The sequence below is a fragment of the Vulpes vulpes genome, chromosome 9 (assembly GCF_048418805.1).
Source record: "Vulpes vulpes isolate BD-2025 chromosome 9, VulVul3, whole genome shotgun sequence".
NCBI lineage: Eukaryota > Metazoa > Chordata > Mammalia > Carnivora > Canidae > Vulpes > Vulpes vulpes.
Window position 1 is genome coordinate 16,871,971 of NC_132788.1, and position 24,488 is coordinate 16,896,458.

General features: G+C 39.0%; 1 protein-coding gene across 3 annotated transcripts in view; it reads left to right on the forward strand.

Annotated features, from left to right (window-relative positions):
- Positions 1 to 24,488, forward strand: part of PPP3CC (protein phosphatase 3 catalytic subunit gamma) — a 106,834-nt gene that overhangs the window by 20,718 nt on the left and 61,628 nt on the right. For all 3 annotated transcript variants that reach the window (XR_011994156.1, XM_026007944.2, XM_026007945.2), the window contains exons 2-3: positions 21,514 to 21,711; positions 22,017 to 22,141. Coding sequence is in view for 2 of the 3 variants with exons in the window: in XM_026007944.2 (XP_025863729.1) it covers positions 21,514 to 21,711; positions 22,017 to 22,141 (323 nt within the window). In the remaining variant the exon portion in view is untranslated. The remainder of the gene's footprint in view (positions 1 to 21,513; positions 21,712 to 22,016; positions 22,142 to 24,488) is intronic.

Sequence of the window (24,488 nt, forward strand, 5' to 3'; positions counted from 1 at the left end):
CACCCAGGTGCCCTTATTGTAGAGATTACTTAAAAAAAAAAAAAAAATAAAATATTGCCTGGAGTTGAAATGCCTTTTAAAAGTATGCTAAAGGAAAAAATATTTATATTTTACTGCTAGTTTTATTATTTTTATTTATTTTTATTTTTTTAAGATTTTGTTCATTTATTCATGAGACACACACACACACACACACACACACAGAGGCAGAGACACAGGCAGAGGGAGATGCAGGCCCCATGCAAGGAGCCTGATGTGGAACTCGATCCTGGGACTCCAGGATCACGCCCTGGGCCGAAGGCAGGCGCTAAACCACTGTGCCACCCAGGGATTCCCACTACTAGCTTTTAATATGTCCCACTGCTAGCTTTAATATTAATATGTTTAATATTTAAAGATGTTTTTAGTCATTTTTTTATATTTAATTGCAAATCATAGAAAAAGAAAAATGAGCAAAGGGTAAGCTGTTTATAGATAATTTATAAATGAATACATTTATTTTTAATTTTTATTTTTTTAAAGATTTTATTTACTTATTCATGAGAGGCACAGAGAGGCAGAGACATAGAGGGAGAAGCAGGACTTGATCCCAGGACCCCAGGATCAAACCCTGAGCTGAAGGCAGATGCTCAACCCTTGAACCACCCAGATGTCCCATAAATGAATACATATAAAGGGTTGATAAACGTGTGAGTTCATAATGTATTAACAAAGATATTTGTTGCTACCTTATTCATGATAGCAAAGGAGAAAACAATAACTGTATTGTTTAATAATAGCAGATTAGGGAACGCCTTGGTGGCTCAGCGGGTTGAGCGTCTGCCTTTGGCTCAGGACATGATTCCAGATTCCTGGGATCGAGTCCCACATCAGACTCCTTGCATGGAGCCTGCTTCTCCTCCCTCTGCCTATGTCTCTGCCCCTCTCTCTGTGTCTCTCATGAATAAATAAATAAAATCTTAAAAAAAAAAGCAATAGCAGATTAGTTAGGTGAATTACATTATCTCGTGATGCAGAGTCTGAAAAATTATAGAAGAGTATTTGTTGGTATGAGAAAATTTTAGTAGCTTGTACAAAATTCAAAAGAGACTATAGGACTGTATAATATAACTAATTATAAAGCATTTTTAAATATTTAAAATGTTAAGATATATACCAAAATTTTATTAAATGGTTATCTTTGGCATTCTAAGAGATTTGTTTTTATTCTGTGGTAGTTATTGTTTTTTTGTGCTCTAGGTTTTTTTTAGATTATTATTATTTTTTTAAATTTTAAATAGGTCCCATGCCCAATATGGGGCTTGAACCCACGACCCCAAGGTCATGCTCTACCCCTGAGCCAGCCAGGTGCATGTGTGCTCTTTAGTTTTTAAAAAATTCTTTTGTGGGCAGCCTGGGTGACTCAGGGGTTTAGCGCCGCCTTCAGCCCAGAGCATGATCCTGGAGACCTGGGATTGAGTCCCACATCAGGCTCCCTGCATGGAGCCTGCTTTTCCCTCTGCCTGTGTCTCTGCCTCTCTCCGTCTCTGTGTCTCTCATGAATAAATAAAATATTTAAATAAATAAATAAATAATTCTTTTGCGTTGAATTATAATGTAGTATCTTTGATTTAGAGAAATCTTTAAATAAAGAGTAGCTTGAAGATTAGCAGAAGGTTGTTAATTGTTGCTACATGGGTATTCATATACTGTTCCACATAGTATAATAAAAATTTGTTCACATTAGATGCAAAGCTAATTTTCACTTCTGACTGCTGGCTGATTTAGATTTAACTTCCAAACAAGAGATTTTGAATTTTGACACAAAGATCTGTTGATGACCTATTGATGATCCATTAGTGGTCTGGAATCTTTTTAGCCTTGTAGAAACAGGTAGTAAATTTTGACTGCTGATAGCCAGCAATATTCTGATTGCTGGATGAATTGCTGCTGATTGAATATTGGTAGTTTTAGTGTTGGTTGACTTATTTATAAAAGACTTATATACATTTGTTGGTTCTCATTTTATTCTTTTAAATAGGTAATTCAATAACGGTATAAAAATTTAAAAGGTATATATCATAAAGTCTTCTTCCTATTCCTAATTCTGGGCCACCAGTTGCCTGCCTTGAGGATATTAAAGCCCACTACCAAAGACCACCAGGAATATACCTATAAACAAAAATAAGTTCACATTTATTTAGCTTGCTACAGCAAGGAATAATACACACCAGAATAACTGTGAGGCATCTCAGAAGGAGGGGGTTTGCAAAGAAGATACATAGGGTGTTAGAAGCTGGGGTTAGTTGTAGAGTGATTTTAGGGTGGAAATTAGTCGTTTGGACAGGGATTGGCTAGAATCTGTAATTTAAGTGAGTTGCTGGAATAGTCAATGGTTCTTAGCTTTAGAACACAGGAGTCCTTCAGAAGTTACAGTTAGATCAATTTGTCTATTGTATTGCAATATAATGAGCTAAAGTTTAAAAAGATTTGAGCTTGGATAGCACTTTGTGGTTTGGTTTGGTTCAGTATATCTGTTTTATAAGTCATAGTGTTTTTGTGAGTGTTTGTGAGCAATTTATGGTTTCTCTTTCAATTCTCAGTCTCTGCTTTTGATCATTTGTTAAGGAAGCGGGAGGACTTAACATCATTTAGGGGAAGTGATCAATTAAGATCTGTATCATTGGGCAGCCCGGGTGGCTCAGCGGTTTAGCACCACATTCAGCCCAGGGCCTGATCCTGGAGTCCCAGGATCAAGTCCCACGTTGTGCTCCCTGCATGGAGCCTGCTTCTCCTTCTGCCTGTGTGTCTGCCCCCGCCCCTCTCTGTCTCATGAATAAATAAAATCTTTAAAAAAAAAAAAAAGATCTGTATCATTGTTAGATAGGTTGTGAATGTTTATCAAGCTTTTGATGGTAGTAATTTTGACCTCTATAAGCACAGGCCACTCTGTTCTGTTTCTTTCTTTCATTTTTTTTTTTTAAAGATTTATTTATTCATGAGAGACAGAGACAGAGAGAGAGGCAGAGACATAGGCAGAGGAAAAAGCAGGCTCCCTGCATGGAGCCTGATGTGGGACTGGATCCCGGATCTTGGGATCATGACCAGAGCCGAAGGCAAGTGCCCAACTGCTGAGCCACCCAGGCGTCCCCACTGTTCTGTTTCTTAGGTGATCATTTGTTAAATCATCTGGCATGATAATATGTGACTAGCATTTAAAACCCAGAGATCATATACACATGTCATCTGCAACAAAAGCTCAAACAAGAGTTACTATTTTTTTAAAGATTTATTTATTTATTTATTTATTTATTTATTTATTTATTTATTTATTTATGAGAGACAGAGAGAGAGAGGCAGAGACACAGGCAGAGGGAGAAGCAGGCTCCATGCAGGGAGCCTGATGCAGGACTTGATCAGGCTGTGGGGACTATGGGGTCACACCCTGGGCCAAAGGCAGACGCTAAACTGCTGAGCCACCCAGGGATCCTTTCATTGTTTTTTTTTTTTAAAGGATTAATCTCTAATTTCTTTTTAGGGTGATTCCAATTAGCCTTTACCAGGCTTTGCATCTCCTAGGTACATCAGAATAGACTAATTGATAGACATTAGGGAGGCCTACACAAGGTTGATTTTTTTCAATAAACTTTCTTCTTTTGTTAAGATTTATTTTGTTTTAGAAAGAGAGAATGATGGAGCTTGTGATGGGGGTGGGCAGGAATAGAGGGAGAGGAAGAGAAGCAGACTCCCTGCTTAGGGTGGAGACCCACGTGGGGCTCAATCTCAGGACCCTGAAACCATGACCTGAGCCGAAATCAAGAGTCAGACACCTAACTGACTGAGCCACCCAGGTACCCCTAAACTTTCTCCTTTTTATCCTGGGGTTTGGGAATTCTTTCAGGGAGGCAGTTTTAGAATTTGAATAGTATTTAGAAATTTCCCCATGTTAAGGAGTTGAATACTGTTGAATAGTCAAAATTGTTTCTTTTTTTTCTTTTCTTTTTAAAGATTTATTTATTTATTTTTAGAACGAGTGCAGGAGTGGGGTGGAGGAGAGGGAGAGAATCTCAAGCAGACTCAAGAAGGCTGATTCTGGGCTCCATCTTATGACCCTGAGATCATAACCTGAACCAATATCAAGAGTCAGTCACTTAACCAACTCAAGTGACACCCAGACACTCCACCTTTTTCTTTTAAGGTACCTCTCAAACAATCTTGTTTGTGTCAATAGTTCCCCAAGAGGATGTTTATAATTCAGAATTTTTTAAAAAAGATTTTATTTATTTATTCATGAGAGAGACATAGGTAGAGGGAGAAGCAGGGTCTGTGCAGAGAGCCTGACGTGGAACTCGATCCTGGGTCTCCAGGATCATGCTCTGGACTGAAGGCAGTGCTAAACCGCAGAGCCACCCGGGCTGCTCCAATTCAGAATTTTTTTTAGTGAAATTATGCCATTTGTTAGGTTATATTCATCATCTGAAAGCATGAAGGAAGTATATAGAGGAGGCACGGAGTGGACACAGATATAGACTAAGAAAATTCTTATGTGACCTGCAGTAGATTGGATGTAAGGATGGTGCTTTTGTAGAAAACAGGAAGTGATACTCAAGATCAGCTTTCATTAGTTGAGGACTTGTGAGAACCTCAGCTCCAAGTTCAGAGCTAAGTAAAACATGTCTCAAGATTATAAGGACGAAGGAAAGTCCTTAAGAAGTTTTAGAAAACATGACTCAATACAAAGTTTATGTAAAGATGCTGGTCTGGTGAGACCTTCTGAACGTGTCAGCTTTTGGAGCTGGCTGGAAGATAGGCTTATTAGGACTGAATTTGTCCTGTGCTATGGACTTCCTTTAAGAGATGAATGACACTCAAGTTACTGAACAAGGGGTGCCTGCCTGGATCAGTCGGTAGAGCATGTGACTCTTGATCTCATGGCCATGAGTTCAAGCTCCATGCTGGGTGTAGAGCTTACTTAAATAAAAAGATATTCAACAAGCAGACAGATGATAGGAATGTTATTAACTAGGTAGAAGCCAAATTTCATTCATGAACAGCATAATCTGGTAAGACTTATAGTCAGAGGACCCAACTTTTACTTTGATCCTGAAGTGCTCAACAAAATCACTGAAGCTCACATACCTCACTATTGCAGGCAGAATGGCCTTGAACAGCTGAGAAATCAAGTGGTCACATACATGCACACTATGACAAAGTCATAGGTCTCCCCAGAAACAAGGGGGTCAACTGAATCTTAGTGGAAATGCCAGTTGTTAAATAGTAGGATACCCATAAACCACCTACCAGTGATCATCAAGGATTTATTTGTAGTTAAAAAAAAGTTAGTTAGCTTTATTTAACTTCCTGCAACAAGCAGAGAACCAGAGGAATGAGGAGTCTTCTCAAAAGGGGGAACAGTTAGGAAAACCTGCTCATCAAGGATTAGCAGGTTTGTTGTTAGATTAGGGACTGTTGTTAGATTTTAGGGTGGAAGTTTGTAATCTGAGCAAGGATTAGTTAGAATTTGTACACTAGATGAGTTCCTAGAACTCATGAGATTCTAGTACAGAGAAGATTAGACTTAGTGTCTGTGCAGTTAACTATTAAATCAGTTTGTATGAGGCCTTACCTTGGAACATATGAATTTGAAGTTTGGTGTTAATAAGAGTTTGAATTCAACACCAAAAAAAAAAAAATCTGATTAAAAAATGGGCAGAAGAGACACCTGAGTGGCTCAGCAGTTGGGCACCTGCCTTCGGCCCAGGGCGTGATCCTAGAGACCCGGGATCGAGTCCCACATCAGGCTCTCTGATGGAGCTTGCTTTTCTCTCTGCCTGGGTCTCTGCCTTTCTCTCTCTGTCTCTCTCTGTCTCTCATGAATAAATACATTTTTAAAAAGATGGGCAGAGGACCTGAATAGACATTTTTCCAAAGAACACATACAGGTGGCCAACAGACACATGAAAAAATGCTTCAACATCACTGATCATCAGGGAAATAGAAGTCAAAAAAACCACAATGAAATATCACCTCATACCTGTCAGAATGGCTAAAGTTAAAAAAAAAAAAAAGAATAAATAACAAGAATTGACAAAGATGTAGAGAAAAGGAAAGGGAACCGTTGTGTACTGTTGGTGGGAATGTAAATTGGTATAACCACTAAGGAAAGCAGAATGGAGGTTCCTCAAAAAGTTAAAAATAGAAATACCATATGATCCAGTAATTCTACTACTGGGTATTTATCCAAAGAAAATGAGAACACCAATTTGAAGATATATGTATCCCTATGTTTATTGCAGCATATTTACAGTAGCCAGGATATGTAAGCACTCTAAACCTAAGTGTCCATTAATAGATGAATGGATAAAGAAGATGTGGGGTGTGCACACTGGAATATTATTTGGCCACAAAAAAGAAATGAGATCTTGCCGTTTGAGACAACATGAATGGACCTAGAGGATATTATGCTAAGTGAAATAAGCCAGACAGTGAAAGATAAATACCTCCCCCCAAAAAGAAGACAAGTACCATATCATTTTACTTATATGTGGAATCTAAAAAGCAAAACAAATGAACAAACAAAAGAACAGAGAACAAACGTGATTGCCAGAGAGGAGGTAGGTGGGGGGATGGGTTGAATAGATAAAGGAGAAAAATGAGGAAAAAACAGTTTGAGCTTAAGATAGTCTGTGATGCATGTTGTGGTTTGGTTTGGTTTGGTTCAGTTTATCTGTTTTATGAATCATAGCACAGTTACAAGTTGTGGCTTCTGTTGCAATTCTAAGAGACAGCCTATGTTAGTTTCTTGTGTATTTAACACTGTATTTGTAATTGTTGAAAGGCCTTAGAAAAGAATTTTGACTTCAAGAATTCTGCATTAGTTTTCTATTCCTGTGTCACAACTCAGTGGTTAAAAACAGCAACCAATTTTTAGCTCAAAATTTTGTGGCCAATCATGGCATGGACTTCCCTGCTCATGGTGGTCTCAAAGGCTGAAATCAAAGTGCCCAAACAGGCTGTTTTCATGTGGAGTTTCTGGGGAAGAATCTGCTTTTTTTTTTTTTTTAAGATTTTATTTATTTATTCATGAGAAACACACAGAGGCAGAGACATAGACAGAGGGAGAAGCGGGTTCTGTGTAGGGAGCCCGACATGGGACTCGATCCAGGCATCCTGGGATCAACCGCTGAGTTACCCAGGCATCCCAAGAATCTGCTTTTAAGCTCATTGAGGTTGTTGGCAATTCGTCATGGTGGTAGTAATGAAATCCGTATTTTTTGCTGGCTGTCTGTCAACCAGGGGTCACTCCTAGAAACTGCCTGTATTCCTTGCTACATGGTCCCCTCTATCTTCAAGCCAATAATGTGGAACTTGCAAATGAAATCTCTCATGCTTCAAATCCATGAAATATTACATATATTATCTCTAGATCCAGATTTAAAGGTGTCATATGATTAGATCAGGCCCACTTGGATAATTATATTTAAAGGTCACCTGATTTGGGACCTTAATTATGTTTGCAGATTTCCTTCACAGAAGTACCTACATTATTGTTTGATGATATAACTGGGAGAAGATGTGTATATATCATAGGCCAGAAATCTTGGGGGCCTACCTCCTGCCTATCATAGTGTCTTTTTAATCCTCTGAAGCATAAGTCTGTGTGTCATCTTAGTAACTCTCGGTGGTTTATAGGTGTAACGTAAGTTTGAGGTTGAATTTTTCAGTGTTACTCATAAGAGTCATTTTGGGATATAGCTCTGCTGATCTGAGAAAAGCAGGTATAAAACTGATTACCATATGGAAGGTTATTGCAAATGCGATTTTTTTTTTATGGCCTTTGCATCTGTTACTTTTCTTTGAATAAAGTTTATTTATTTATTTTTAAATTTTTATTTATTATTTATGATAGTCACAGAGAGAGAGAGAGGCAGAGACACAGGCAGAGGGAGAAGCAGGCTCCATGCAGGGAGCCCGACGTGGGATTCGATCCCGGGCCTCCAGGATCGCGCCCTGGGCCAAAGGCAGGCGCTAAACCGCTGCGCCACCCAGGGATCCCTGAATAAAGTTTATAAAAATGTGAAATAAATTAGAATGTAGGGCAAAGCAGATAGAAAAAAAACAAAACAAAACCATCTGTAGTCCAAACACTCTTCCTTATACTATTTTTTTTCTTTTAAAGATTTTATTTATTCATGGGAGAGTCAGAGAGAGACAGAGACATAGGCAGAAAGAAAAGCAGGCTCCATGCAGGGAGCCTGATGTGGGACTTGATCCTGGGATTCCAGGATCACACCCTGGGCAGAAGACAGGCACTCAACCGCTGAGCCATCCAGGCGTCCCTTCCTTCTACTACTTTTCATCATTTTCTTCCAGTTTTTATTGTTCAATTAAAAGAATATCATTGTAGGGTGCTTGGGTGGCTCAGTGGGTTGAGCATCTGCCTTTTGCTCGGGTCATGGTCTCAGGGTCCTGGGACCCTCATTGGGCTCCCTGTTCAGCGGGGAATCTGTTTCTGCCTCACCCCTTTCCCCTTGTTCATGATATCACTCTCTCTCAGGTAAATAAATAAAATATTTTTAAAAGGAAAGAGAATATCATTATAATCACAGAGTGTATGAAATACTTATACTGACTTAAGTGTATTTTTTCACTAATTATCAAAGTAATACAGTCATTGGAAAAGTTAAAAAAAATAGGAAAGTAAGAAGAATAAAATAATTTAGAATCTTGTTACTCATCACTAATACTTGGATATATTTCCTTAGTACCTTTTCTAATGTATTCTTTTTTTTTTTTTAATTTTATTTTATTTATGATAGTCACACACAGAGAGAGAGAGAGGTAGAGACATAGGCAGAGGGAGAAGCAGGCTCCATGCACCGGGAGCCCGACGTGGGATTCGATCCCGGGTCTCCAGGATCACGCCCTGGGCCAAAGGCAGGCACCAAACCACTGCGCCACCCAGGGTTCCCTAATGTATTCTTTAATCACAGTTTAGATCCTATTGTGTGGATTTATTTTTAAGTAGAGTTAACACTGGAACACTTGTGGATACTATGTAAGAGGCATTTGACATATTATATATTGCCTGATAGTTTTTTGTATCCTAACCTTTAAAAATGACTTCACTGGGGTACTTGGGTGGCTCAGTTGTTATGGCATCTGACTGTTTTGGCTCAGGTTATGATCTCAGGGTCATGGGATTGATCCCCATGTCAGGTTCTGTGCTCAAAGGGGAGCCTGCTTGGGATTCTTTTTCTCCCTCTCCATGCTGTACATGTGTGCTCTCTCTTTCTAAAATAAATATTTTAAAAAACTAAAACTAAAAATAAAAATGACTATTCTGTATGAATTTTAGATTTATAAATGTTTCTTCTATTCAAAATTGTACATATGTATGTATGTATATATTTGTGTGTATATATGTATTGATAGGGATGCCTGGGTGGCTCAGTGGTTGAGCTTCTGCCTTTGGCTCAGAGCATGATCCCGGGATCCAGGATCGAGCCCCACATCGGGCTCCTTGCAGAGAGCCTGCTTCTCCTTCTGCCTGTGTCTCTGCCTCTCTCCCTCTGTGTCTCTCATAAATAAATAAAATCTTTAAAAAAATATGTATTGATATAGGTTCATAATATTTAATGAAATAGTAAAAAAACAAAACAAAACTCCATTGTGTATCTAAATTGACTCAGTCCTCAAGGGTCCCTGACAGTTGAGTTTTCACTGTTTATTATTAGCATCAATGGGCGAAGGATAGCGCATTTCCATTGGCTCTTCGGTCTTATTCCTTGGCACAAGATGCACTGGCTCTGGCATCCCTATTGGGGGACAAGTTGCTCAAGAGAAGAAAATGGCTTTGAAAAGAGGTCTTTTTTTTATTTAAAAAAATTTTTTTTTTGAAAAATTTATTCATGAGAAACACAGACAGAAGCAGAGACACAGGCAGAGGGAGAAGCAGGCTTCCTGTGGGGAGCCCGATGTGGGACTCGATCCCAGGACCCTGGTATCATCACCTGAGCTGAAGGCAGATGCTCAACCACTAAGCCACCCAGGTCCCCCTTTTTATTATTTTTATTAAGTAATCTCTACACCCAATGTGGGCTCAAATTTGATCCTCGGATCAAGTCATATGCTCTTCCAACTGAGCCAGCCACATGCCCCTAAAAGAGGTCTTTTTTTTTTTAATTCATGAGAGACAGAGAGAGAGAGGCAGAGACACAGGCAGAGGGAGAAGCAGGCTCCATGCAGGGAACCTGACATGGGACTTGATCGGGACACCAGGATTGTGCCCTGGGCCAAAGGTGGCACTAAACCGCTGAGCCACCCGGGCTGCCCAAAAAGAGGTCTTTAAAAAAAAATTTTTTTTTTTTTTTTATCTTACAGAGAGCATGCATGTGCAAGCAGGGGGAGGGGTGAAGGGTGAAGGGGAGGGAGAGAATCTCAAGCAGACTCTTGAGCTGGAGCCCTGATGCAGTTGGATCTCATGACCCAAGATCATGACCTGAGCCAAAAGCCGAGTCAAAGGCTTAACCAACTGAGCCACCCAGACACCACCCCCAAAAAGAGGTCTGAAAAGAACATTCTAGATTTAGTAAAACAGAGTACTGTGTCTTGTGTCCCCTCCTGGTTTCTTATACTGACTATCATGCCAAAATGTCTCAGCTGAAGGTACAGACTAATATCAAACCTCAGTGCAGTGTCTTTCTTTTGAAATACTGGTAGACTGGGCTCTCTTACTAGGTGAATTTTTTTTTTTTTTTTTACGATTTTATTTATTTGAGAGAGGGAGAGAGTGAGCATGCAAGCAGGGGGAGGACCAGAGCAAGAGGGACAAGCAGACTCTGAGCTGAGTGAAGCCCAACTCAGGGCTCAATCCCATGTTCCTGAGATCATGACCTGAGCTGAAATCAAGAGTAGGCTGCTTAACCACCCAGGTACCCCTCTTGCTATGTGAATTTTTTACTTTATTATTATTTTTTATTTTTATTTATTTTTTTATGTTTGTGTGTGAATTTTTAAAAAAGATTTTATTTATTTATTTAAGAGAGAGAGCACAAATGGTGGGAAGGGGCAGAAGGAGAGGGAGAAGCTGACTTGCCGCTGAGCAGAGAGCTTGATATAGGGCTCTATCCCAGGACCCTGAGATCATGACCTGAGCCGAAGGCAGACACTGAACCAACTAAGCCACCCAGGTGCCCCTTGCTATGTGAATTTTTGAAGAATACAGAAAATCATTTTTTGAGTTGCTCGACAATAAAATAGATTATTACTTGCTATACTTTTACTTTTGAGGAGAGGGGAGAGGTAAAGACAGATATTTTGTTATGTAATTTTTCTTGCAGAGTGTCCAGAATGTAATTTGGATGTGGTCATCAACCATATCAAGAGAGTTTCTGTTAAGTTTGATCTCAGAGTTATATAATCTTGAAATCAACCTAGACTTCTGGGTCTAGGTTCAAAGTGAATAAAGCTGGACTTGAAAATCTTTAGTACCATGACATCTTCATTTTAAACTGAGAACTTGACATTTTATTTATTTATTTATTTATTTATTTATTTATTTATTTATTTATTTTTAAAGATTTTATTTATTTATTTATGAGAGACAGAGAGAGAGAGAGAAAGAGGCAGAGACACAGGCAGAGGGAAAAGCAGGCTCCATGCAGGAGTCTGACATGGGACTTGATCCCCGGACCCCAGGATCACACCCTGGGCTGAAGGCAGGCACTAAACTGCTGAGCCACCCAGGGATCCCCATTGACATTTTATTTTGAATCAAGTAGGGGATCCCTGGGTGGCGCAGCAGTTTGGCACCTGCCTTTGGCTCAGGGCGCGATCCTGGAGACCCGGGATCGAATCCCACATCGGGCTCCCGGTGCATGGAGCCTGCTTCTCCCTCTGCCTATGTCTCTGCTTCTCTCTCTCTCTCTCTCTCTCTATCATAAATAAATAAAAATTAAAAAAAGAAAAGAAAAAAAAGAATTATTTTGAATCAAGTATTTGTAAAATGTTCACCTTATGTCAATAGTTTATTCTTGCATTTTTATCTTTTTTATTTAAAAATCCTGATTTGTTTTTTAACAACTAGCAAATCAGAAAACAGTTTATGCAACTTCTAATACAGCACCCTAAATTTTTTTTGAAACATTTGGGAATTATCTACTTTAATGTTTTCCCTATAATAAGTGAATAAATATTCTCATTTGATAATAGCCTGGAGAATATAGGACAGACTGTTTAAAAAGGACTTGGATTTAAAGGACACCTGAGTAACTCAGTTGGTTAAGTATCTGCCTTTGGCTCAGGTCATGATCCCAGAGTCCTGGGATTGAGCCTTGCATTGGGATCCTTGCTCAGCGGGGAGCCTGCTTCTCTTTGCCTGCTGTTCCCCTTGCTTGTGTGCTTTCTCTCTCTTTCTCTGACAAGTAAATAAAGTAAAATAAAGGTATCATTAGAGGCATTGGTGACTTTTCCCCTTTGAAATAGAGAAAGTATGACAGATTCTTTTTCTTTTTCTTTTTCTTTTTTAAGATTTTACTTATTTATTCATGAGAGACACAGAGAGAAAGAGAGAGGCAGAGACACAGGCAGAGAGAGATGCAGTCTCCATGCAGGGAGCCCGATGTAGGACTCAATCCTCGGACTCCAGAATCACACCCTGGGCTGAAGGCTGGTGCTAAATGCTGAGCCACCCAGGGATCCCCAGATTCTCTTTTTCAAGTAATGGCCACAGCAGTATTTCTAGACCCACTTACTCAGAGAATTTTGCTACTCTTCATCAATAGGTGGAATCCATTTCCTATCCCCTTGAATTTGGGAAGACTTGTGACTGCTCCAACCAGTTGAGTGTGGTAGAAATGATATGATGTGACTTCTGAGACTAGAATATAAAAAGAATACAGGTTCCTCCTGCCTTTTTCTTTACCTTGAGATCCATGTTCTTAGAATTCAGTCATATGAGTAGGCCACTTGTAGATAATTTCATCGAAAACCTGAGCTAAGCCTCAGGCAATAGCATTAACCATTGGATGAGTGAGTGGGTGAGCTTTCAGATGATTCCAGCTCCTGGCTGTCAAGTATCCACTGCAGCCCCGGACATCATGGAGGAGAAACAAGTCAGCCCCACTGTTTCCACTGTCTAAATTCATGGTCCACAGAATCTGTGAGAGATAACAATAACTGTTATTGTTTTAAAGCCACTAAGTTTTGGGGTGCCTGAGTGGCTTAGTAGATAAGTGTCTAGCTCTTGATTTTGGCTCAGGGTTGTGAGATCGAGCCCCACATCAGCTCTGTGCTGAGCATGGAGCCTGCTCAAGATTCTGTCTCTCCCTCTGCCCCTCCCCCATCTCTAAAAAGCGAAAAGGAAGAAGAAAGCCACTAAGTTTTGGGTAATTTGTTATACAACAGTAAATAATTATATGCAAGTTTTAAACATCTGTTGTAGGGAAATAATCAGATTTGGACAAGGGCATATATATAAGAATTTTCACTACCGTATAATTTATAACTATATAAATTTTTTTGAAATAGCATAACCATCAGTAAGAAAATAGTTAAATATATAATATATCCCTAGGGCACCTGGGTGGCTCAGTGATTGAACATCTGCCTTTGGCTCAGGTCATGATCTTGGGGTCCTGGGATTGAGTCCCACACTGGGTTCCCCACGGTTGATTTCAAACATACTACAAACCTGTAAGTAGTCAAAATGGTATGGTACTGGCATAGAAATAGACACACAGACCAGTGGAACAGAATCAGGAGCCCAGAAATAAACCCTTGCATATACAGTCAACTAATAATTTGATAAGGGCTCCAAGAAATACAATGGGGGAAGGATAGCTTCTTCATTAAATGGTATTGGGAAAACTGGATAACCACATGCAGAAGAATGAAACTAGATTCCTATCTTTTACCACTCACAAAATTAACTCATAATGGATTAAAATGGATTAAGTTTCGGGCAGCCCAGGTTGCTCAGCGGTTTAGCACTGCCTTCGGCCCAGGGTGCAATCCTAGAGACCCCGGATCGAGTCCCACGTCGGGCTCCCCGCATGGAACCTGCTTCTCCCTCTGCCTGTGTCTCTGCCTCTCTCTCTCTCCCTGTGTCTCATGAATAAATATATAAAATCTTTGAAAAAAAATAATTCATTTAAACTTAATCCATTTTATTTTTTTTATTTTTTATTTTATTTTATTTTTTTTATTTATTTTTGATAGCCATACAGAGAGAGAGAGAGAGGCAGAGACACAGGCAGAGGGAGAAGCAGGCTCCATGCACTGGGAGCCTGACGTGGGATTCGATCCCGGGTCTCCAGGATCGCGCCCTGGGCCAAAGGCAGGCGCCAAACCGCTGCGCCACCCAGGGATCCCCTATTTTTTTTATTTTTAAAGATTTTATTTATTCATGAGAGACACAGAGAGAAGAGAGAGAGAGGCAGAGAGAGAAGCGGGCTCCATGCAGGGAGCCCAATGTGGGACTTGATCCCACAACTCCGGGATCACGCCCTGAGCTGAAGGCAGATGCTCAACCACTGAGCCACCCAGGCATCCCTGTTTAAATGAATTAAATTTGAGACCTGAAGCCATAAAATTTCTAAAAGGAAACACAAGGAAAAGCTCCTTGACCTTGGTTATGGCAATGATTTTTTGGACTTGACACCAGAAGCATAGGATCAAAAAGCAAACAAAATAAGTGGAACTATATCAAACTAAAATGCTTTTGCATAACAAAAGCAATCAACAAAAAGAAAACCTATATGTAATGGGAGAGAATATTTATAAATCATGTATCTGATAGGTAACAAACTTGTACAACTTTTTTTTTTTAAGATTTTATTTATTCTTGAGAGACACAAAGAGAGAAAGAGAGAGGCAGAGACACAGGCAGAGATACAGGCAGAGGGAGAAGCAGGCTCCATGCAGGGAGCCTGATGTGGGACTCGATCCTGGGTCCCCAGGATCAGGCCCAGGGCTGAAGGCAGGCGCCAAACCGCTGAGCCACCGGGGCTGCCACTTGTACAACTTAATGGCAAAAACAAGCGAATAGTCTGATTAACAAAATCGGAAAGGAGCTAAATAGATTTTTTTCCAAAGAAGACATGCAGAAGATCAGCAGGTACATGAAAAGCTGCTTGGCATCACTAATGATCAGGGAAATGCAAATTAAAGCCACAGTTAAGACATCATCTCACATCTGTTAGAATGGGTACATTGTGCTTCCAGCACAAATGAGGACTGGCTGGAGAGTCTCCAAATTTAAAGTATATTTTAAAGGTAGAATGAACCAGGGGCACTTAGCTGGCTCAGTCAGTAGAGGTCAGATAGAGCAGTGACTTTTTTTTTTTTTAAGATTTTATTTATTTATTCATGACAGAGAGAGAGAGAGAGACAGGCAGAGGGAGAAGCAGGCTCCCTGCAGGGAGCCTGAGCGAGACACGATCCCAGGTCTCCAGGATCATGTCCTGGGCTTCAGGCAGCACTAAACCACTGAGCCACCCGGGCTGCCCCTTTTTTAAAAAGATTTTATTCATTTATTTGAGAGACAGGGAGAGAGAACAAGCGGTGGTGGGGGGGGGGGGGGTTGGTAGAGGAAGAGGGAGAAGCAGACTCCCCATTGAGCAGGGAGCTTGATGTGGGGCTCAGTCCCAGGACCCTGAAGATTATGACCTGAGCCAAAGACAGATGTTTAACCAACTGAGCCACTCAGGCGCCCCTCTAAGTGGCCTTTTTTTAGTACTGATGATCTTTGAATAACAAGGACCTCCTCTACTCTTCAAAAAAAAAAAAAAGTACTGTAGTTTTATAATCCCCAAATTATTGCATTTCTGGATAAAGTCATCTTGGCTCATAGTCATTTTTTTTTTTAACTCCGTGCTTGTATTTTGAGACCCTTTGATCCCTCTATTTACTCTCCTTTCTCATTGGTAAAGATTGTAGTTTATCCAATAATAGACCTATATTAAAGATGAAGGGACAACTTCCTCTCAATTTATGATATGATATAATCAATAAAGCAGTAAATTGAGAGCTGACACTAATGACATTTTGATTCTTTCATTTAAAAATGCCTAGTTTAATTTTTTGAACAAATGAAATGTCTGGAATTACTATTAGCCTTGAAAATCACTTAAGTACATTTTCTTTGAAATTTGAAAAATTGTGTCAAGACATTTTGGAAGTATGACCATAAATGGAGTGTTTAAAGAGGTAGTAACATACAGCCTCAGAAAGAAGGGAAACTTCAGTGCTTGGTGTTGAGTAGTTTGTTTATAATTTGAAAAGATTCAAGAACGAAAACTCTGTGTTACAGTTTATATACTTCATAGTTTAAGGCAGGGATAAGCTAAAAGTTGAGGTTGTTCATCAACTTGTATAGTCATAGTGTTTTGTTGAATTTTTTGTTAGTGAAATCCTGTGTGTCATTAAAAACAGTTGGAAATGAACTTATCAGACTTGGATTCTAAGAAAAGATTATCATTCAGCACTGTGAAGTGAATAGTGAAGTCAGCTGAAAATCCTCCTATGTATACATTAGACATAATAAAATCTCCAAACTCTGGCTTAAAGATGGATACAGGGCAGCCGCCGGGTGGCTCAGGGGTTTAGCGCCGCCTTCAGCCTGGGGCGTGATCCTGGAGACCCAGGATCAAGTCCCACGTCGGGCTCCCTGCATGGAGCCTGCTTCTCCCTCTGCCTGTGTCTCTGCCTTTCTCTTTCTCTCTGTGTATTCTCATGAATAAATATATAAAATCTTAAAAAAAAATGTAAAAAAAAAAAGATGGATACATACATAATATTCAAGTTTTGACTTTAGTCCTATTCTTGTTCCCCTAAATCCTTGTTTATCCAAACCAGTGTTAACACAAAGTGTGGTCCATGGATCAGTGTCAGTTTACAACCTGCTATTAACTTCAAGAAGTATAGAAATTGAGCATTAAAAAACTTAAATAGTAATTTTTGACATTGGCACAACATCTAAGCATGTGGTCGTTTTCCCAGTAATTTATTTTTATTGCATTTTACAAAGTACAGGTTTTGACAAGTTGGAGGATGGAGTGAGGCACTTCCCACAGATAGTTTGAGAAACACTACTAGAGATCCTCTCTTCTTCTTCTTCTTTTTTTTTTAAGATTTTATTTATTTATTCATGACACAGAAAGAGAGAGAGAGGCAGAGACACTGGCAGAGCGAGATCCCCTGGGACACCTGTTAATGATGCAAATGCCTGTGCAGGATCCCTCCAAATTTTAATTCTACCAGTCTGAGACCCAAGAATTTACATTCTAAACAAACATCCCAGCTGATTCTGGTGAATATTGTTTTTGGGTAGGTGATTTAAATCAGGATACTTGAGAGTAAAAGAGGATACTATTGAATCACATTAGAGCAAGATAAATAATCTGAGAATATCTTAATACGCATACTCAGACACATGGTCACTGTACCTGGGGCGTGTTTTTTGAAAATCGAGGTTTAAAGTTTAATCAGAAAGTTCCTGCTATTTCTTTTCATGACCAAACTTAGCTAGATTTCCTTTAGTCTTCTCAGGATGATGGCTGTTCCCACTCTTCTACGAATCAACCTTAATAATAATGTGTATATAACTATCTAATAAAGGAAGATGGCATTCAGGGCTTTTAAACATAGCTAATAACATGAAGGGAGATAGGACCCACTCCTTTAAAGTGGAAGATTCTTTTCTTCTGATGTGAAGGAAATTGATTTTATTTGCCCTTAGCTAAAAACTTAGGACTCTTCTGGAACTTTCTGTTATGCATGTTGTCTCAAGCCAGTCTTAATGCCTCTTAGTGTTCCTGGGTCAGCTGTGTCCCATTTCTCTTAGCTGGGAATAATCCCCTTGATCCATTTCAACCTTGCTTTCATTTTCATTTAACTAAGTGACTTGTTTACTTGTTTTAAGTAAATTGCAACTGAAGAATTTGAGAGAAAGAAAAAATACCTTTCTAAATTTCTTTAAGAGTTCTTTCGGTTGTTGTCACCTTTCCTTACGTAAATTATATGATAGATAGAAAAAATGGTTTTTCTATTTTGTAAATTATTATTTGATTGCAACTGAATATTGGGGCGGGTGGGTGCCTGGGTGGCACCTGCCTTCAGCTCAGGTCACGATTGTGGAGTCCTGGGATAGAGCCCTGCATCGGGCTCCTTGCTCAGTGAGAAGTCTGCTTCTCCCTCTGCCCCTCACCACACCTGTGCTCTCTCTCTCTCAAATAAATAAATAAAATCTTTAAAAAACAACTGAATTTTAGTATTATTATTTTTATTAGTAGTAATAATCCTGCTGCTAGAAGTCAGATAATATCTGTGGATCTCTTGTCTCTGAGACTACCTATATTAAAATACCATTTTTGTCAATTCCAACATATTTGGTTTTATATTATTGCATTTTGTTTTTAGTTTGTTGACCAATTTCTTTTATTTACAAAGTGTAAATTAAAAACAATCAGGCTTTCTTTCAGGTTCATTTAAAAATTGGGAAGGGCAGGTTGGCTAGCCAGAATTGAGAGTAAAACTTTGAAAACCAAAAAGAGGTAAATTAAGTATGAAAAGGGGAGTGATTAAATACATTTCTTTATTTTTCTGGAAAAAGATTTCAGAGGACTGGAGGTTCTCTGAAGTTACGTACAAGAAATTAAGTGTAGCTCTTGATTGAACCTCATATAAATTTCCCCAAAGAAAGTTACTCTAAGACTTATACTCTTGTGGTGCCTGGGTGGCTCAGGCGGTTAAGCATCTGCCTTGGGTTCAGGTCATGATCTCAGGGTCCTGGGATCAAGCCCTCAGAATTCCCTGCTCAGCTGGGAGTCTGCTGCTCCTTCTTCCTCTGCTCCTTCCCCTGTTCATGTTCTTTCTCTCTCTCTCTCTCTCAAATAATTAAATAAAATCTTAAAAAAAAAAAAAACCTTATACCCTTAGTCTTGGTAATTTTTCTACTTTTAAAAAAATAAGTATTTCAAATGTATTACAACAATAGAGGAACTTTCAAGTGAATATCACTCAGCTTCAGTTAGTAACTCAAAACCAGTCTTTTTATCCTCTGTGCCACTGCTTATTCCCTGTCCCTCCATTATTTTGAAGCAAATCCCAAGTAGCATATAATTTTATCTGCAAATATTTCAATAAGAATCTCTAAACTGGGCAGCCCAGGTGGCTCAGCGGTTTAGTGCCACCTTCAGCCCAGGGTGTGATCTTGAAGACCCAGGATTGAGTCCCATGTCAGGCTCCCTGCATGGAGCCTGGTTCTCCCTCTGCCTGTGTCTCTGACTCTGTCTCTCATGAATGAATGAATGAATGAATAAATAATAAAATAAATCTTTAAAAAAAAAGAATCTCTAAACTATAAAGGACTCTTTGTTGTTATTGTTAAACACAACCATATTACAATACACTTCAGTAAAAATTTAAGTAAATTTGTTTAGGACTTATCTTTCACTCTGTTGTAGAGACTCACCAGATGAATAAATTTTAAAAATCTTCATTATCTTATTTTTGTTTTATTTTATTTTATTTTTTAAAGATTTTACTTATTTATTCATGAGAGAGATAGAGAGAGAGAGAGAAAGAGAGAGAGAGAGAGAGAGAGAGGCAGAGACAGGCAGAGAGAAGCAGGCTCCATGCAGGGAGCCCGATGCGGGACTCGATCTCCGGACTCCAGGACTACACCCTGGGCGGAGGGCAGGTGCTAGACTGCTGAGCCATCCAGGGATCCACCTGTTTTATTTTAGAAGTAGATTATTTTACTAAAATAATGTATTGATATTCTACCTGAATAACACAAATTAAATTAATTTATCCTGCAAATTGGAATACTTTTGAGAGTGAAAGCTGGCACTATGAACAATTACGATAGGAGAGCAGTGGAAATCTACGACTGCCTGCATAAACTGGGATGTATATGGTCCCCTATTTCAAGGTAATATTTGCTGGTTAGATACCTACTATAATTTTTTCAGTAAGCTCTGAATAGCCCAAAAAAGTCAAGTTGTAGCTATGAGCCTGGTGAAACTTACCATTTTCAAGGATTTTCAAGTCTCAAATTTTTATAGTGCCTATAGATTTCAACTTGGTTCTCCTTTTTTTTTTTTTTTTTTTTTTTTTTTTTTACAGAGAGCACAAGAGTGAGACTACACACATGCATGTGCAAACTATGGGGTAGGAGAGGGAGAAGGGAATAGAATCCCAAGCAGGCTCCACACTCATTTTAGAGCCCAACATGTGGGCTCCATATCACAGCCCTGAAATCAGGACCTGAGCTGAAATCAACAGTTGGACACATAACCAACTGAGCTACCAGGTGCCTCTCCCCCTTTTTAAAGTTTATTTGTTTAAATAATCTCCCAACCCCAAGATCAAGAGTCATTCACTCCTCTGGTTGAGCCAGCCAGGAGTCCCTCATCTTGGTACTTAATACATGCATAAAGCTAGAAGTGGAACTACCAGGCATAAATCACAAATTAAAATGAGCCCTTCTTTTAAATGTATAATTTATAGCCTTGTGAATGTTAGATCATATATAATCTAAAGTAGACTACCTTATGAAGTAAGTAAATGAGATTTATTTATTTATTTATTTATTTATTTATTTGTGTATGTATGTAATATTCATGAGAGACACAGAGAGAGGCAGAGACATAGGCAAGGGGAGAAGCAGGCTCCATGCAGGGACCTCGATGTGGCACTCGATCCTAGGACTCCACGATCATACCCTGACCTGAAGGGAGACACTCAACCCCTGAGCCACCCAGGCATCCCGATGGCCAATTTTAAAGTCAAAAATTTTTTTTCTGTTAAAGTTGCTAGTTTACCATGATATTACATGAACTTTATATCAGACGTAAACTGAAGTTGTCTTTTAGCATTTCCGATTAGAAAACACAGCTAGACCTTCCTTATCTGGTATTCTCGAGTTTATGCTGTATCACTGTAATAAGTAATTCTGAGGAACAGCTCCATTCAGTTAGTGATATGCTTGCTATCAGTAATATTTTAAGCAACTGCTTTTTCATAATAAAGTATACAACTATGATTCATTACCCTGATCAGGAGCTGAAGTCAGACTTTTAAAACAGTTCCATTATGTCAGTTCATTGGAAAAATAAATGCCCTTTAGTGTTGATTTCTTTTTTTTTTTTTTTTAAGATTTTATTTATTTATTCATGAAAGATACAGAGAGAGATAGAGAGAGAGAGAGAGGCAGGCTCCAGGCAGGAGCCTGGTGTGGGATTCGATCCTGGGACTCCAGGATCACGCCCTGAGCTGAAGGCAGACACTTAACCGTTAAGCCACCCAGGCGTTCCACACATACATCTTTTAAACACTTTAACTGTGGCTTTTTTAAAAATTAGAATCATCTGTAACATACAGTATCTTAGATTTTTTTCCCCATAAAATTCTAGTGCTGTGGTTGTGAAATCATAGTGATGTATTAGGTATAATTTGTTATGTAAAAGAAATGGGTTCACAGTTCTCTCTACGTTTAAGTATTTTAAATTACTTTTCCTCTCTTTCTAGCTGTTCCCTTTCCTCCAACCCAACGGCTTACTTTGAAGGAAGTATTTGAGAATGGGAAGCCTAAAATTGATGTTTTGAAAAACCATTTGGTGAAGGAAGGGCGACTGGAAGAGGAAGTAGCATTAAAAATAATCAATGATGGGGCTGCCATCCTGAGACAAGAGAAGACCATGATAGAAGTAGAGGCTCCAATCACGGGTAAGAGAAGTGTTTGCACAGTGGCAAATTTGAGAAATGATTACAAATAACCAACTAAGATGTATGATAATCTTTCTAGGAATTATGAAATAGTCTTAGGGATTGTTCAGTATGTTTGTTCATCGAAGAAATACAATTTAAAATACCTAATATTTCCAGTACTGGTAGATTGACTACAATTATAGGACAATCCAGTCAAAAGCTAAAGTGAGGTTAAGTTAAAAGTTAAACTGTGATCTTATTGGTGTACTGTCCTTCTCTTATAAGATACAATTTTTCACCTCACCTTGTGTCCTTTTTCCTAGTGTGTGGTGACATTCATGGACAATTCTTTGACCTGATGAAGTTGTTTGAAGTTGGGGGATCACCTAGTAACACGCGCTACCTCTTTCTGGGTGACTATGTGGACAGAGGCTATTTCAGTATAGAGGTAAAAATTAAACTGGATACCTTGGAACAATTATATTGTCTTTTTTTTAGAAATGTGCTTTCTGGGGCAGCCCCGGTGGTGCAGCGGTTTAGCGCCGCTTGCAGCCCACGGCGTGATCCTGGAGACCCAGGATCGAGTCCCATGTCGGGCTCCCTGCATGGAGCCTGCTTCTCCCTCTGCCTGTGTCTCTGCCCCTCTCTCTCTCTCTCTCTCTCTCTCTCTGTATCTCTCATGAGTAAATAAAATCTTAAAAAAAAAAAAAAAGAAATTTGCTTTCCATTCTTCAGCAGAAGAAATTTAAATGAGAACACTGGCAGAATTTATAAACTTTGTTACTTTGAGTATTAAAGTGTTGGAAAAATGTTTTCATTTATATAAGAAAGGTCTATTCCTTCTTGTAGCTTCTGTATGTAGTAGACATATAGAAAGCTATATTAACTCAGCTTTGCAAATAAATTGTTTACCAAACTTTTCTCTTGAAAATAGTGTATAGGCTGTATATAAATGACATAAATTATTATTCCTCCTAAACAGGGCTTGAATTAGCAGACCTTATTTATAAAACCATAAGCTGCTGGGCTGCAATTTACTCTTAAATTAGCTTCCAATGCTAAATAAGCAGTCATTTAGCATGTTGTAGGAATAATTTTTGATATTCTTGCACATAGTAAGCAATAAATATTCACTGAAGGAAAAAATAAAGTTAATGAAGTTAATCTAAACCCATAATTTACTTAAATATATTTCAAAAATTGAATGATGAGAAAAAATGATTAGAATTAAAGTAGGAGGGCCTGGGTGGCTCAGTTGCTTACGCATCCGACTCTTGGTTTCGGCTCAGATCATGATGTCAGGGTTTGGCTCCACACTGGGCATGGAGACTTCTTGGGGTTCTCTCTCTCCCTCTTCCTCTGCTCCTCTCCCTGATCATTCAAAAAAATAAATAAAATCTTTAAAAAAGAAAGAATTAAAGTGTAAACTGTTATGTATAAAAGATAAAACTGTTTTAGAAAAAAAAAAAAAAAAAAACTGTTTTAGACCCTAATGCAATGACTTGAGTAAAGTGGAACCAAAGCACATTCATATTTAATGTCCATTGATGCAGCTATGTATACATGCTTGGCAAATAAAAGAGAAGTAACTTGAAATAGTGCAGGTAATTGAATTTATAATGTGTCCAGAATAAACATGAGATGAGAAATTGAGTCTGCTTGCTGTTCTTGTAGTCTTTAGTTGTGCTTCTCCTTCATAGTGTTATATAGTCTCACTGTACTTAGTGTATTTATGGCAGTTATTTTTTTAAATTTTTTATTTTATTTTATTTTATTTATTTATAATAGGCACACAGTGAGAGAGAGAGAGAGACAGAGACATAGGCAGAGGCTTCATGCACCGGGAGCCCGACGTGGGATTCGATCCCAGGTCTCCAGGATCACGCCCTGGGCCAAAGGCAGGCGCTAAACCGCTGAGCCACCCAGGGATCCCTATTTATGGCAGTTAAAAGTTTATTGTTTTTGCAGCATCACTCCTAGATCCAAGTCAACTCTCCTACCTAGTGCTCAACCAAAAAAAGCAGCAGTCATTCTAAAGATGCTAGAAAGATACACAAGAGAAATAGCTTGTCCTTTTTAGTTAGATGAGTGTTCTAAATTAATGAATCAGAAAAGTTTGGTGTTACCTGCCAGTGACTCAGATTAATTTAGTGTCATCTGTGAGGACAAAAGTTAGTGATAGAGGGATGTCTGGGTGGCTCAGTGGATGAGCCTCTGCCTTTGGCTCAGGTCATGATCCTGGGGTCCTGGGATGGAGTCCCATATCGGGCTCTCTGCAGGAAGCCTGCTTCTCCCTCTGCCTGTGTCTCTGCCTCTCTCTCTGTGTCTGTCATGTATAAATAAATAAAATCTTAAAAAAAAGAAAAAAAAGGTAGTGGTAGAAGCTAAGAAAATAATTGTTTCCCTGCTGCTCAGTAAATTCCCAAGGTCTCTAAGTAGGGACCTGGGATGGGTGGAGATGATACTTGCAGACTGTACCATTGAAATGTCTCTCTATTCTAAGTAATCTCACTGTCCATTAATAGATAAGTGGATAAAGATGTGTTCTATATACATATATACCGGATATAATAGAATATTACTCAGACATAAAAGAGAATGAAAAGTGGCTATTTGCAACAACATGGATGGACCTAGAGGATATTATGCTAAGTGAAATAAGACAGAGAAAGACAAATACTATATGATTTCATTTATGTGGAATGTAAAAAACAAAACAAATGAACAAACAAAACAGAAGCTAACTTATAAACACAGAACAAACTGGTGGTTCCGGGGGGGGGGGGGGGGGGATG